We start from the raw sequence: 15,457 nt of genomic DNA, 5'->3' as shown, positions 1-15,457 counted from the left end.
AAAAAGTTTACTGATAAAAACAAATTCCAGAATATGTTACCTTGGTGCTAAAAGTGAAATATAAACTTAGAAAAATATACCAATCCAGGTGATTTTCAGGAAGAAAAACAAAATGACAAAATTTCATCAATACCATATATGAAATTTTTTATCACTTTGCTTTTCCTGATAAATTTCACCTGGCTTGGCATACATGTACTTTTCTAATTAAAACATATTCTAAAATTCATTTTTACCTGTATACCTTCACTAGGTGTGTGATATCCATATTTGTAACTTTATTTATATGTTACTAATATTTTCCAATTCTATTTAATTTTGCATTTTTTTTGGGGGGGGGGGGGGGAGAATTCTAAGAATTATCCACTTTTCTAAACAAGAGACATGGTATTAATTCTCCTAAAAGAAAGAAAAAGAGAAAAGAAAAGTTTGTATCATCTGTTTTTAAAGTGAGCACGAACTTTAATTTTCGCTTATGAAGTTGATTTGTCAAGACCTTAAATGTTAAAAAAATCAAAATAAATCATAATTTATTTTGTTCTCCAATTCATTGATATGGCGATGAAATGCAGCATTTTCCACACACAAACAAAAGACATGGTCGAGTGAGAAATATTTGTATATGAAAATAAATCTACGTAATCAAACTACACATTTGTATGGAGATGATTGGCTGATGGAGTTATACATTATGATAGACTACAAGAATTATATACTACTTCTCTCCAGTTATTTGACTTTTCGCAGGGATCAGTTTAAAAAACGACTTTTATAAAAAAAAATTCTTTGTTATCTACATACTTTATAATATCATATGATTAAGAACAAAAAGACAATGAATAAGATAGATATAAAATTTTATTATGTAAAATGATTAAATGCGATTTTTGCATTTTTAGGAAGTAAGGTTACATGTATAACAATATTTTTAGAACAAAATACATATTTGTAGTTTTCATTAAATTCATTACACAAAATATCATATCTAAAAATGTGTTACTTTGTAATAATTCCAATCTTAATTTTATTTATTGATTCCCTGTGTTTTGATTGGACGAAAACAAATTCAAGAAAAAGTTTACACATCGATGAATTCTTCAATTAGAACTACTTTCTTGACTGTTGTAAAAACATTGAAAACAGATACTTCTAGTCCGTTTTAGCTAAATTATAATTACAAGAAACTGTAAATAAAAATGAATGAATGAATGAATGATCGAATGAATGAATGAAAAGGAGATAAACAGGACTGACAGACGGGAATATTATATTTATGTCACTGTCGGATCACGAGTGTGAATTTTAAAAAATCGCTGATCATGCTGTCATTTTCTCGACGTTCCAATTATCAGCTCAGTTGGTATCGTTGTGATAGGGAAAAGAAACGTACCTGTCTTGCCTTTTTAGCATCAAAGTCATATGTTTACATCCTACAGATCCCATATTCTCCCTAAATCTTTGAACGAACCAGAGCAAATCGAGGACGTCGTCGGTCTGCATCTTTCATTTTGACGTTGTTGTTAAAATGTCAACATGACCATGGTCAAGGACGAATTATTCTGGAGAATACGCGTATTTACGATATTTGTTGACTTAAACAACATTAAATGAGTTTTTATAAGTTTATTTATTGATGGTTTTGACAATTTAAGTTGGATTTTATCGATATTCATCTTGTATACGTTTCTTTGCGGCAAAAAGTATTCCTACGCCGTACAAAATAACGGATTGTATGGCGGCCTCAAAGGGAAATAATTTTAATAATTCGCACTTTTATTCAGTTTGTGAGTAAAAAGGCAGAGTTTACACATCGATAAATTCTGAAAAAAGAACGTTTAATCCTATAATAAATCATCCATACCATCATTATCTCAAGAATAAAGTCATAATAATTTATAATAAATGTGATTAAGATATGTGAACAACTATGGAACAATTATGGATATATAGATATAAAATGTCAGTTATATTTAATCATCATGAGGGTCTCTTTTATCTGTTTACTCTCAGTCACGGTTGGATACCATGGTCTGTACCAGGACTCCGGGGACCACTGACCGTTAAGGAAGGCTCGGTTGCAGGCGTTGAACCACCAGCCTCCTCTTATGTTACTTTCAGCAGCACAGTTACGACCAATCCACCTGTCGTTATCCCTGTCCGGGGTGGAGAAGGACATCCCAGACAGATCGAAACGAGAATCACCAGTGTGCAACATAGAGTCCCCTGTAAAATTATCTAAGAAAAATATATCATGAACACCTATTTCAGATTAGGTCATTATTATTTAATAAAAATCTAAAGCTTAACGAGGCCCTATCTAGTTGAAAATTACGAAAACGGAATGATAAAAAATTTCAATTCTTGGAAATATACTTGTATGTTTAATGCTTAGAAAAATTAGAATGAAATTTTGTAACCTTGCCTTTATTGTAGTAAAATGGGGGCACTGTCAAGATATGGACAATTTTTCGTGTTTTTATACACAATTACATATAAAAACTCTTCAATAAACAAAGAAATTTATAAATAAAAAAAAATACATGATGAAATTCTTTGTTTTTCACATATATCATGCAATTTTCATTCTTCTTATAAAAAATGAAAAGAAAATTAGAAGTAGCCTTTATTGTAGTGAAAAGGGGGCATGTCAAAACACAAAATTTGGATATATTCTATCCAACTACATATTTTCTAGGTCGCAATGTGTTTACATAACACCAACAAATGCTTGCAATACTGTATTAGTTTCTGAAAAAAAAAAATAATTCTTACATTGCGAAATAATTTTCTCGCCATGCTTTATTTTTCTCTTAACACGCGGAAAAAAGGGGTAGAGGGAGGAGAGGGGGGGGGTTAAAGGCGATAAAATTGCAATTTTTACTACTATCATGAAATATATAGAAAAATAAAATATTTCAGAGGTTCAATTTAAATGATTTATAGACTTGTTTTATTTTTAAAACTGAAGATAATCCATGCATATTTAAGTCCGCAATAAAAAGAGTGTGTATAAACACTTCAACATGTTCAAAGAGAAAGACTAAAATCGTTTACTTTTAGTTGCAGTCTTTGTTTTTTTTTTTTTAACTCAGAAATTGAAATAAAACAGGATAAAATTAATGAATCTGTACCAAGAAATTGATCCCTCAAAATTAATAGGTTCCAAAGTTGTTTTTTTAATTTAAATATTTAAAAAAATATAATAGAAATGCCAGCTTTCAAAGCTACCAGGTAAGCAAGATCAGCGAAACATTTTAGCGCAATTTGACGTCATTTTAATTGTGACGTTATTGTGTTCAATTGTGACAGCAGTTTCTTTTTTGACTGTATACGAACATGTTGATGAGTCTCAACAGAAATAAAAGATTGATTGATTGATTGAATGTGTATAGTTTAGCGTCCGTCTCGAGAAATTTTCACTCATATAGTGACGCCATCACTTGCCGGTTGAGAACTAGAAAATTTGTTTTAAAATACATGGTATACACGGCAATTGTGCAGTTTGCTATGTTTTTCGTGCCAGCATTTACTACGACACTGTACCTTGATTGAAACGACCAGTCTGTACGCCCTACAGTGTGAACAGTGTGATTCCTTACTTCGCGGCTCTAACCACCGCGCCACGCTGGTGACGTCAATAAATATGATTATTATTTCAATCATATGAAGCCTTTTTTAACATTGAAATGGGTAAACCTTTATACATACATATAAAACAGGGATATTCAAAATAATTATTTCATGAACCAATAAACTGATATAACATTTGAAAATACTTTTTTATTTCTTTTTTTGGGGGGGGGGGTTGGTGTACCTCTTTAAGTCAACAGTACATGAAACAATATATTTTCTTCCATTTTATCAACACATTAATCATTAAAATTCTAACTAATTTTAACGACTACACATAGATGCAATTTGTGTAATTATTTTCTTTCTTCATTGTTGTATTGCTTTTGTTAAGTCTACTATTTATATCTTCAACACAAAAGCGGGATAATTACAAAAAGTCATCGTTATCCACTGTAAATAATTAAAATTTCAATGTAAGTTGTTTTTTTTTAATTCAATAATCGTTTAACACCTTCATTGATTTCTCTGTATGAGTTTTGTATCTGACAACATTACGTACAAGTACGCATGTAGTGTTTATGACGTGGGAATGTTCAATCTTTTAGCAATTTATTACTGATTGGTTCATATAGTATGGACTCTCGATTTTCAATATACCAGGAAAATTTTACTTTCAAAATATTGATATCCACACATCCCCCTCCATTAATTACGTAACTGTAGGGTAGACTCTCACAGAAAGAATTGGTATTTGTCTATCTGTCACAAGAATTTGAAATCTTTCTCCCTCGCTCTCATAAATATAGGTCGTCATTCGTACATTCTTTTTTCCGTTTACTTACCCAGGGTCCCGGTGGCTTGTCCGCCAAGAAAAAGTCTGTATTTGTTGATTTCGTCAGCAACAAAGAACTGATTGTATAATTCATACAGCTTTGTCCCATTGGTCAGTGTAATGGAGACGTAGAGGGAGGAGTTCCTTCCCCTGGTAAGTTGTTGTATGACGTCATTTCCTTTAATATTTTATCGTCGTGTAATATATAATTGATAATGCAAAAAATATTTAATTCAAGTTGTCATATAACTCAACATATGATTATGAAGGTATGCAGAAATTTCTAATTGTGTAGTGCATGCAGCAATGAACATACATGTAATTAAAGAAGGGAAATCGTTATATATTGTTTTTTTACATAAATTATTATAAACTACATTTTAATAATTAACTGCTAAAAAATTAAAGGCTAATTTAAAATTGAATCAGAAAAATCATCATCCCCTAAAAAAACATAAAATATTACACAGTTATAGAATGGGTACAGTGTAAATAGCAAATTAATGGTTCTCCGAGGGAAGGGAATATTTCTGTATCTGGAACCCTAACCCTTTGGTCAGCCATAAATTTGCTATGTCCTCTGTAGTCATTCCATAACTGTTTATAGTTTACCTATCCAGTAGGATCCGTTAGGATTCCCGAATCCCGTCTTGTAGTCTGTCCAGTTTCTGTCGAATGACACCGAACCACTCACACGTCTCTGGATAGCCTAAGGATTTATGATTTATATCGGGTTTAGTAAAGAAAGTAGTGAAGTTAAATTTTTTAAAGTTATGATTTAAACACAAAAGATTCATATATTTGTTTGCTCTGCTCTTATTTTGTATATTTGTTTAATGGACGTTGAGATTGAATACTGTTCGTTATTTCCATATCCTTCATATATAAGTCTTCTTTAATTATATTAATACCAACAACTATTTAAAGTTGAAAAAAAAAACTTTGTTATCAAAATTATGATATATAATTTTTTTCTACTTTGTAATTGATATATTTATTTCGGAATTTTATTATCCTCCTGTAAACAAGGCTAAAAAATAATTCAATGTTAATTCAGCTAAAAAAATGATTGCAGTTTTAAAATCAAAGTTTAAAAAATTATTAAAGAAATAGTAGTTAAAATTTATGGTTGAGCTAACGAGAGAGGGAGAGAGAGAAAGAGAGAGTAAGAGAAAGGGAGAGAGATTAATGGTTGAGCTTAAGAGAGAGAGAGAGCGAGAGAGAGAAAAGAAAGAGAGAAATTGAGGAGGGATAGAAGGATAGAGAGATCTTACTGTCCACCCTCCACCTTCGGTCATCATGTCACAGAAGACGCTGACCTTGCTTTCAATACCAAATGGATATATCTCATAAACACCAGATTCTGTATTGCCATGGATATAGAGTTTCTTACAATCTTTATATAACTCTGAAAGAAAAAACAACAACATAAATACATGACATGGTAATAACCGTAATATACTCTGAGAGAGAGAGAGAGAGAGAGAGAGAGAGAGAGAGAGAGAGAGAGAGAGAGAGAGAGAGAGAGAGAGAGAGAGAGAGAGAGAGAGAGAGAGAGAGAGAGAGTTTCATTTTTCAGAGAGAGAGAGAGAGAGAGAGAGAGAGAGAGAGAGAGAGAGAGAGAGAGAGAGAGACAGAGAGAGAGAGAGAGAGAGAGAGAGAGAGAGAGAGAGAGAGAGAGAGAGAGAGAGAGAGAGAGAGAGAGAGAGAGAGAGAGAGAGAGAGAGAGAGAGAGAGTGACCTGCTTTGATGGTTTCCAGTATACTGCTCTTCAAATCGTCGTGGATGTTAGTTTCATTTTTCTTAATCTGCGCGATTTCTTGTTTTAAGGAGTCAATTTGTCTCGCGTTTTCTCGTTTTAAGGACTCAATTTGTCTCGCGTTTTCTCGTTTTGAGGATTCAATTTGTCTCGCGTTCTCCTGTCGTAAGTACTCAATCTTTTCGTTGATGGTTTGCAGTATATTGCTCTTCAAATCTTCGTGGATGTTGGTTACATTTTTCATTAGGATGTTAAACAACTCATTGAATTCTTCTTGAATGTTCTTTTGATTAACCGCAATCCGCGTATTTTCGTGTTTTAAAGACTCAGCTTGTCTCGCGTTCTCCTGTCTTAAGTACTCAATCTTATCGTTCAATATTTCAATCGTCTGATCATTACGGTTGCAGTAATTTTTTTCGTCAATATAGATTTTCTGACAACTAGCCGCACAAAAGAGCAAGACGTACACGAAGATAGCCAACAAAACTCCTGCCATGGTTTTACTTGCACGCTGTCTGAAAATAAGCTTCCCTAAAATAATCCGTAGTTTATATACCCTTAAAACGGGAAGTTAAAAGTTTCCCTAAAATATTACTCTACCACAACACTTAAACGTTCAGCAGCGAATTTCATTCGAAAGTCAAGAAAAAATAATAAAGTATTCAGGATGATGGGTCATAGGTCAAATTCAGAGTAATGCTGGTAGTGAATAGCATTATAAAAACGTTATTTTGTAGATACCTATTTTAAAAACTTAAAATGGACATATTGTTTTTAAATACTATATTTTTAATTGATAAATATTAATAAATAAATCAATATTAATGAAACTTTTGTATTTATTTTTTTCACTGCTTTAATCTCTTGAAGGTACAATTACAACACAAGTAGAATTTTTAATACTTACTTAAGATTGTTTTAATTCTAAAGAATATTTTTAAGTTTGTTTTTAATTTTTCAAAGGCAATTCTAATATGAATTAAACTAATAAATTACCTTGTGAATTGAAAATTATTCAAAAGGTACCAGTGCCACTTCGTGTATATAATGACCTCAAAACATTCAGTACCTCTAAAATATATGAAATATATGGAGATAAACAACAATATTCCAGCTCGAAAATCCATTAAACATTATACAAAGGAGCAGAGCAAACAAGGACCTTTAAAACATCGGAGGTGTGATCAGGTGCCATGGATGTGTGAGCATTCCATGCCAAATGGTCACACCCGCTGTCTGTTCCTTGTTAATCGACAATCTTTTCAGAAGTATTGTATCTGTCCCCAAACACCAATCTTTTTTCTCCTTAATGTGTTTTTGAAACAGTAATTTAACTGAGCTGATCTCATAGAACTGACCATGAAAAATTAAAGAGAGGCACTTGTTATTCTTGTAGCAGAGGAATATCTATACTATCTAACATCTCCCAACCTTTCTTAGGAAGAAATCTATCTTTCATGCTTTTAAATCAATTTTCACCAAATAATATGTCTTTTTGTATTTTTGATAGTTTTCGAAGTTGTAAAGTGTCATAATAAGTTTAAATTGCTTTATGGCATTAATAAATACACAAAAATGTTTATTATGCGTATTTTATCTTATTGGCATTGAATTATGAAACTGTATATAAAAATTAAAAGCAGATACTTTCGGTATATTAAGTACATGTACTTGCATATTTGAATTATCATTCGTTGCTTATAGTTTTGAAGGGGTTGGATGCATGTTTGTATAAATATTTGTGACATTATGTGGGTTTTATTATTAAATATTAAATTTTATGCATAAAGTCCTGCTATAGAATTTATATCGTTAGTTTACTTCTGTTTGTTAAGGTATGACTGTGCTTAAATTAGTAATCATTATAAATAAGTAACAGTGAGGAAATAAATATTAAATGAATATTTTTAAAGAATAAGGAAGAAATTCCAAAAAAAACAACTTCATAAATAGACAAAGATACAGCACCTCTTTCAGGATATGTAGATAAAGAGCAATATTCCTTCTCAAAAGTCCATAAATCATTACAGAAAAGGAGCAAGGCAAACACGGACCTCCTAACATAAGAGGTGGGATCAGGTGCCTTTGAGGTGTGAGCATCCCCTGATGACCGATCACACCGCCGTGTATTTCTTGACAATCGACAATCTTTATCAGAAGTATCTTATCTGTTCACCCATAAAACCAGTCTCTATTTCCTTATTTATTTTTGTTCTGAAACTACAATTTAATTGAGATGATCTTACTAGAACTGACCGTGACAAAACCATTGTTAAAAAAAATTAAGAATGACATTTTTTATACTCGTAGCAGAGGAAAATGTACATATTATTTAATATACCCCCATCCTTTTAAGGAATAATTTTATCTTTTATAAGCTTAAATTAATTTTCATTAGGTATTGTATCCGAATATTTAGTCTCATAAATTTTTATATTTTTTGGAGTTGTAAATACCCCAAATTGCTTTGAATTGCTTTATGATATTACAAGAGGCAGAAGTGTGTTTATTATGCTTTTTTTTTACTTTATTCAATTGAAATTTGATTTTGTTTTGCTTTAATAAATACATGGACTTCCATGGTATTTAAATTGTCATGCGTCATGTTTAATTTTGAAGGGGTTGGATGCATGCTTACATAAATATTTGCAAAGGTACATATTTTTATTCTCATTTTTATTGAAAAGGGCATATTCTATACTTTTGGCAGAACATATATTTTTGTAGTGTGTTTGGTAACACCAGCGAAGTTTTGATTTAAATGAATGCACAAGAATGGGAAAAAATCATTTCTTGAATTTATTATTGTTTGTTAAGCTATGATTGTACATTAATTTGAAATTATTATAAATAAGTAGCAGTAAGTAAATAAATATTAAATTAATATTGTATGAAGGAAGAAGGAAGAATTCCAAAACGGAAAAAAACAACTTCATAAATAGAAAAGAAAGCTACATCTTAAAGGATTGGTTACTTCAAAACAGGGTTAAACATGCACAGGAAAAAACTAAAGATAAATGTCGACATGCAATAAAAGATATATATCAAAACGGAAGAAAAAAATGCAAACATAGAAAAAAAATCAGCAATATCTTCATTTCCGTCAGTCAGTCCCATCGTAGAAAAGCACCAAGATAGATAAAAATGAAAACTGTGTGTTGTAAACTGAGATAAAAGAAAAATGAGGTCACATTCTACAAGAAAACCCGGATGAATGAAAATGTAAACAGTCATTGTGAACTGAGAGGAAAAAAAATGTCACAGTCACTGGGATTGACTTACGAGGGTTGTCCCAAAATTCCGTAGACAAGCATTGTTTTGTAGGAACCCTACGTCATACATGAATGAAACTTCGTATATAGATTAAACAAACACTATCTAATAAATTTATGGACAAATATGGAGTTACTACACAAATTATTCCAATTTAAAAGACGCATTTCATTGTCTGGTGTAGGAAGGCGGCGCAATATCCAAAAGATGCAATTAAAATTTGGTATATTATATTCAAAATCATACGGAAAAGTAATTACTAGTACCCCATATTTTTTAATGGAAATGAAAATTCTTAATATTGTTTTATTAACTATATTTCCTTAAATTTTGGTGTGTATGCTTTGATAAATATGAATTTTATAACGTTTTATATACAAGGGGTTAAAATCCGAATTTTTTAAAAATGGCGGCGGCGTTGGCCCAGGCGGCGCACTGGACTATGATCAACTGTTTTGATCCTGAATTCACTCTTACAGAAATGTAACAGTCATAAATGTTTGGTAGACTAGGAAACTTTTTCTCCTCCTTAGTATTTAAAATGACTAAAACGGTTTCTCTATGTATATGTCAAAAACAGTAATTAAAATAAACGACAGGGCTAAGAAATGGGCAAAGGTTCCATTGTGCAAATCCATTAGAGAAAATGGACGAAAAGCCCGTAGAAATATAGCGTTTTCAAATTATTATTATTTCATACCTGTACATGCATATACTTTGTTTACATATTTTAATGTTAAATCATATCGTAATAATTCCAATCTTAATTTTATTTATCGATTCCTTGCGTTTTGATTGGACGAGAACAAATTCAAGAAAAAGTTTACACATCGATGAATTTTTCAACAAGAACTACTTTCTTGACTGTTGTAAAATCAATGAAAACAGATACTTGTAGTCCGTTTTAGCTAAATTATGATTACAAGAAACTTATAAAAAAAAAATGAATGAATAAATGAATGAAAAGGAGATAAACAGGACTGACAGACGGGAATATTATGTTTATGTCATTGTCGGATCACGAGTGTGAAATAGGCCCTATTTTGAAATCGCTGATCATGCTGTCATTTTCTCGACGTTCCATATCAACTCAGCTGGTATCGTAATGTGATAGGGAAAAGAAACGTACCTCAGACTCTTGCCTTTTCAGCATCAAATCATATATTTACATCCTACAGATCCCATATTCTCCCTAAATCTTTGAACGAACCAGAGCAAATCGAGGACGTCGTCGGTCTTCAACTTTCGTCATGACGTCAACATGGCCATGGTCAAGGACGAATTATTTTGGAGAATTCGCGTATTTACGATATTTGTTGACTTAAACAACATTCAATGAGGTTTTATAAATTTAATTATTGATTGTTTTGACAAATAAAGTTGGATTTTATCTATAAATCTTGTATACGTTTCTTTGCGGCATAAAGTATTCCTACGCCGTACAAAATAACGGATTGTATGGCGGCCTCAAAGAGAAATAATTTTAATAATTTAAAAAAATTCGTAATATTGGAATTATAAGAATTAAACGTTCTTTTTTCAGAATTTATCGATGTGTAAACTCTGCCTTTTTACTCACAAACTTAACATAAAAGTGCTTCGCACTTTTATTCAGTTTGTGAGTAAAAAGGCAGAGTTTACACATCGATAAATTCTGAAAAAAGAACGTTTAATCCTATAGTAATTAAGATATTTCACATTTATAACTATAACCGTTTCGTTTGATTTAAGAATTTGATTCCGGTAGTTGACATATTTTCTCCAAAATTTTGAACCGTTGACATTTGTATTTTTTGACGTTGCAGATTGCTCCGGGTGTTAGAGAATGACATCACTTTAAATGTTATTACTCGAAAAGTTTTGAAGTAAACATGATAAAACTTCGTAATTTATCTGCCAAGAACACGCTTTATCCACCCTGAAAATTTTATAAAGATACATTAATTTCTTTAAAAGATATGAGCTCAGTCTACGAAATTTTGGGACAACCCTCGTATGTTTAGCCGCTAGTGTTGATTATTACTAAATTAAACACAATTTTTGTTAAATTTATAGAACTGTTGATAATTATAAAATTTAACTTAACTTTATTAAATTCGTAGAAACATTTAACGTGACTTTAATCAAATTCATAGCACCATTATGCCTATCTTTTCTTTTGAATTTGAATAATTCTCTTTATTTGATTAGCTTGCATTTTTAAGGAGCATGAATTTACCCATAATTTTGATATTTAAATTTAAAATATTACTATGTCCTCGAAAAACAATAAAAATCCCCCTCTCCCAATCACGTCTATATCTAACTCAGGATGAAAATCCACCATTCAGTCGACTGAATGGTCAAGTGGCTGAATGGCCACTAAATGGTCACTGAAAGGTCACTGAAAAGCCCTTTTCCCGTGACTTTTCTGTGATCATTCAGTTACAATTCAGTCGACTGAATGGCACATACATTTCAGTGACCTTTCCATGATCATTCAGTTGAATCTTTTTATCGAATAATCGGCATATTTTTTTACCTAAAAATTTTATTTCACTTTTTCCTGGTATAATAACATTAAATGATCTCATGCCGAATTTCAAAAAATAGGGAAAAAAATAATACAAGAAAAAAAATTGCTCCCATGCCCAGAATCGAACCGTGGTCTTTCTCCTGCTTAGGTGTCCGCGACCTTATCAATTCCGCTAACGACTTCATGTTGAGACATTTGGATTTTTCATAGTGCTGAACAAATAAAACATTGTATTTTACAAGTGCAAATGTTCGATTTTATATGCATAAAAACATTAAACATTTATTCATATCAATTACTTTTTCATTGAAGAGATTATGATTTAAAGCCCAATTTCAGTGGAAAATATCGTCTACATCTGTAGGCGGGAATCTGGAGTTAACGTGCCTACTTCTTTTTCATTTCCCTTCTAATATGTAATGAAACGGTGTTTTTTTCACTTTTTGTTTTCTATTTAAAATCATTCACTTTCCAAAATTGCATAAAGAATTTCTTCATGTTGAATTTGACATTTGTAAGTTTTTGTTTCTGTTACGAACGTTATGAATTGTGCATGTTATTACTGTAGTATCTGTGCGACTGTCCCGTGGCACGACCTACTGACAAAGTGATGGCGGGACAGTCACACGGGCCTCTTTTCCGCCAAGGATGGTAAGGAAGACAGACGCATTTGATAGTCTGTGAGTCTCAACCCGTGCCAGGACCCACCCGGCATACAGTGTATATTTGTAACCTATATGTAAACAAGTAACAGCTTTTCAAAAAGCTTGCCTGACGTAATCAATCAATATCTGTGAGAGAAGTTATAAACCTTTTGAGCAATACTTTTTTGTGCTGTCTTTTTATTTGAGAGAACCTTGTAAAAATATTTAATTATTTAACTTGTAAAAGAATGATGTCTTGGCTGCATCAGTGGCGTAGCATCGATTTTGAAAGTGTGTGTGTGTGGGGGGGGGGGGGGGTAGCCAGTGGCATTTTTCTTTTTACTTACCTGAACAAGTTGACAAGCAAAAAAAACATTCAAATTTCCTATAGTACAAGTAAGGTTGGGAAAAAAAGGGGACAGCCCCCCCCCCCCTGTTGCTACGCCCATGTGCATTCTGAAGAGTTGTTAGCAGAATGGTTAATGTATGTGGGTTTTCTGCCAATCACAACACTTTGGTCCCACTCCTCGGGCCTTATCTAGGGAAGGAGACCACATTTATACGCAATGACACCCCCTCCCCCTTTCACAAACTGAAATAAAAGCATGGATGATGTATATAGACCTTTTGTCTGTGGAATATGGAGTTACCTTTACTCAATGTAATGATATTATCTAAAATATACTACTTCTAACTCCGTTTTTTACTATGAACAGGGAACGTATAAATTTTTAACATCCGATGATGTCGATACTTTCGAGTATGTTTTTTGACATTTGACGAAAAGACCCGAGATGATGCGATTGACTTTGATCTACCCCTGGATCTAAATTTTAAACTACACCTTTTCTGAAATCTGTTGTCAAATCATTCATTGTGAACATTTTCAAGAATGGATATAACTAAATACATATGTTGTAGGAAAGCATTTTCTCCAATGAAGTAAACAGTAGTAGTTTGTGTTCAGTGATCTTGAAACGTGGGTACTATATTTTTTTGAGGATGAAATAGGTAAAACCATAATTTAGGCCTTTGTGGAAAAGAAATCCAAGATTTCGCACAGGTAATTTCTTTCGTCAAATCCTCTGGAACCTGGTTGGACTGCGTCGATCTTTTGTGGTGATTGGACTAGTCCATTAAAATATGAAATAAAACAACAGAGGGGAAACAAATTACAGAAATCATTTCATTTGCTTTGCATGTCCATATTCTGACACATACGATTCATATGTTGTTTTAAGGAATAAGATATATGTTGTGGATAGAATTTCTGAAACATAGGTAGATGGAGGTTACAATAACAAACTGTATTTAATTCCATGGAAGTTAGCACCCCCATTCATACAATAGAACAATCCCAAGAAAAGGCGCGAAGATCGCTTACTTGTGACATTTGGTCCGAAAAGAGCAATTCACCCCTTTTTAGAACATAAATGGACTGATCCAGTAGTATAGAAATGCAGAAAAAAGATACACGGACACATTGAAACGGTAAATCACATGGATATATTGTTTCATGCAAACAGAGTAAACGAAGTAAATACTGCATTATTTTGCATCAGTAAAATCATTGTTTCCCTTGTTTCTTTTAAAATGCAGGTTAAAGATTTCCAATGTAAATCAGCTTGCACAAAATCTAGCTCTCTGGGTATGATCTACTAGTTTCGGATCAAGCAATTATCAATTCTTATACAGCCTGACGCCGTGACGTCAGGCAATAAACCGATAGTTACCATACCTTGGGTTTTACTTTATAACGAACTAATCGTTGGTTGCATCATTGGAAGAAATAATTGTTTATGTGCAGGACTCAAGGGATAGTCGGTCACGGCGGCGGATCAAACATATTCTGTAGGAATAGTTGGCCATTCGTACGTGCAACGTTATGCAACTCACCATAACATTCCTAATCTGCGATTGGACACTGGTCAGTTCCTTGTGACAATTCGAGGAAAAGGATCCAGGTCTGTTTGGACGATACCGCAATGTAAACATTGTGCTTTTCGAAAACGTCCCAAATATATGTTTTTTTTTCAGACCGACGACAAAAATGACATTGTTGCTGAAAGTAAGGCCTGAAAAATTGCACAAGAGATGCTTTCCCTTGCAAATTATTTACGCGAAGAAGTTGGTATTGAAAACGTAATTATCGGCCACTTCCTTATGCAGCAAGTGTCACAGTTGATATTTAATTAGATACTTTGTGAATTATTCATATTTGATTATGTAGAAATCAGAAGAGAATGACAAATATGAAAAGATTTTTTTATATATTACCAAGAGATACGAAGCATATATTTGAGGAACGAGTCGTCTGACCTTAATGAATATAATTTTAATACATGTAACTTACTTCATACTATTATGGATAGAGTTGGAGGTGGCTTCGCTTCATTTTCAGGATCCTGTGAGGTCTGTTTGGTGCCAGCTGTGTGTGGCTTCCCCCACCAGCTGTCCCTAAGGAGGAGCCCGTGTCCCTGGTTTGGAGCCCGCTCTCCCTGAGAAGGAGTCCACTGTCCCTGGTATAGAGCCCGCTGTTCCTGAGGAGGACACTGCTATCCATGAGGAGGAGCCCGCTTTTCCTGAAGAGGATTCCGCTGTCCCTCTTGTGAAGCCCGATGTCCCTGGTATAGAGTCCGCTGTCTCTGGTGTGGTGCCAGATATGATACCCATCGTCCCTTCTGTGGTGCCCGCTGCGCTAGATTTAGAACCTGATTTCACAGCTGTGGTTACCATTTAATAACATATCAAAACTTGATACCTCTGTATATTATTATCAGCAAGTATTTGAGAGAATATGTTTAAGGATCTGCCATAAATCATCTTGAATTCAAGTACATTTATTTTATCCCCGACATTAA

General features: G+C 32.9%; 1 protein-coding gene across 1 annotated transcript; it reads right to left on the bottom strand.

Moving 5' to 3' along the window:
• Window positions 1-412: 412 nt before the first annotated feature.
• LOC134260131 (fibrinogen-like protein 1) lies at window positions 413-6,823 on the bottom strand. Its single transcript, XM_062742714.1, has 5 exons — window positions 6,147-6,823; window positions 5,680-5,813; window positions 5,018-5,114; window positions 4,416-4,583; window positions 413-2,223 (listed from the first exon to the last, which is right to left on the bottom strand). The coding sequence occupies exons 1-5, from the start codon at window positions 6,658-6,660 to the stop codon at window positions 1,961-1,963; spliced, it is 1,176 nt and encodes a 391-aa protein (XP_062598698.1). The 5' UTR covers window positions 6,661-6,823; the 3' UTR covers window positions 413-1,960.
• Between the last annotated feature and the right edge of the window lie 8,634 nt (window positions 6,824-15,457).

Source organism: Saccostrea cucullata, unplaced genomic scaffold (genome assembly GCF_032062105.1).
Source record: "Saccostrea cucullata isolate Sc308-1 unplaced genomic scaffold, CSIRO_AGI_Scuc_v1 ctg2696, whole genome shotgun sequence".
Taxonomy (NCBI): domain Eukaryota; kingdom Metazoa; phylum Mollusca; class Bivalvia; order Ostreida; family Ostreidae; genus Saccostrea; species Saccostrea cuccullata.
The sequence above is the reverse complement of the archived record's forward strand: the minus strand, read 5'-3'. Positions and strand labels throughout refer to the sequence as shown.

Coding starts and splice junctions, on each gene's coding strand:
- LOC134260131 (XM_062742714.1), bottom strand. CDS start 6,660: ATGGCAGGAGTTTTGTTGGCTATCTTCGTGTACGTCTTGCTCTTTTGT. Junction 4,584..5,017: donor TAACGGATCCTACTGGATAG/GTAAACTATAAA, acceptor AAAATATTAAAG/GAAATGACGTCATACAACAA. Junction 2,224..4,415: donor ACAAGCCACCGGGACCCTGG/GTAAGTAAACGG, acceptor ATAATTTTACAG/GGGACTCTATGTTGCACACT.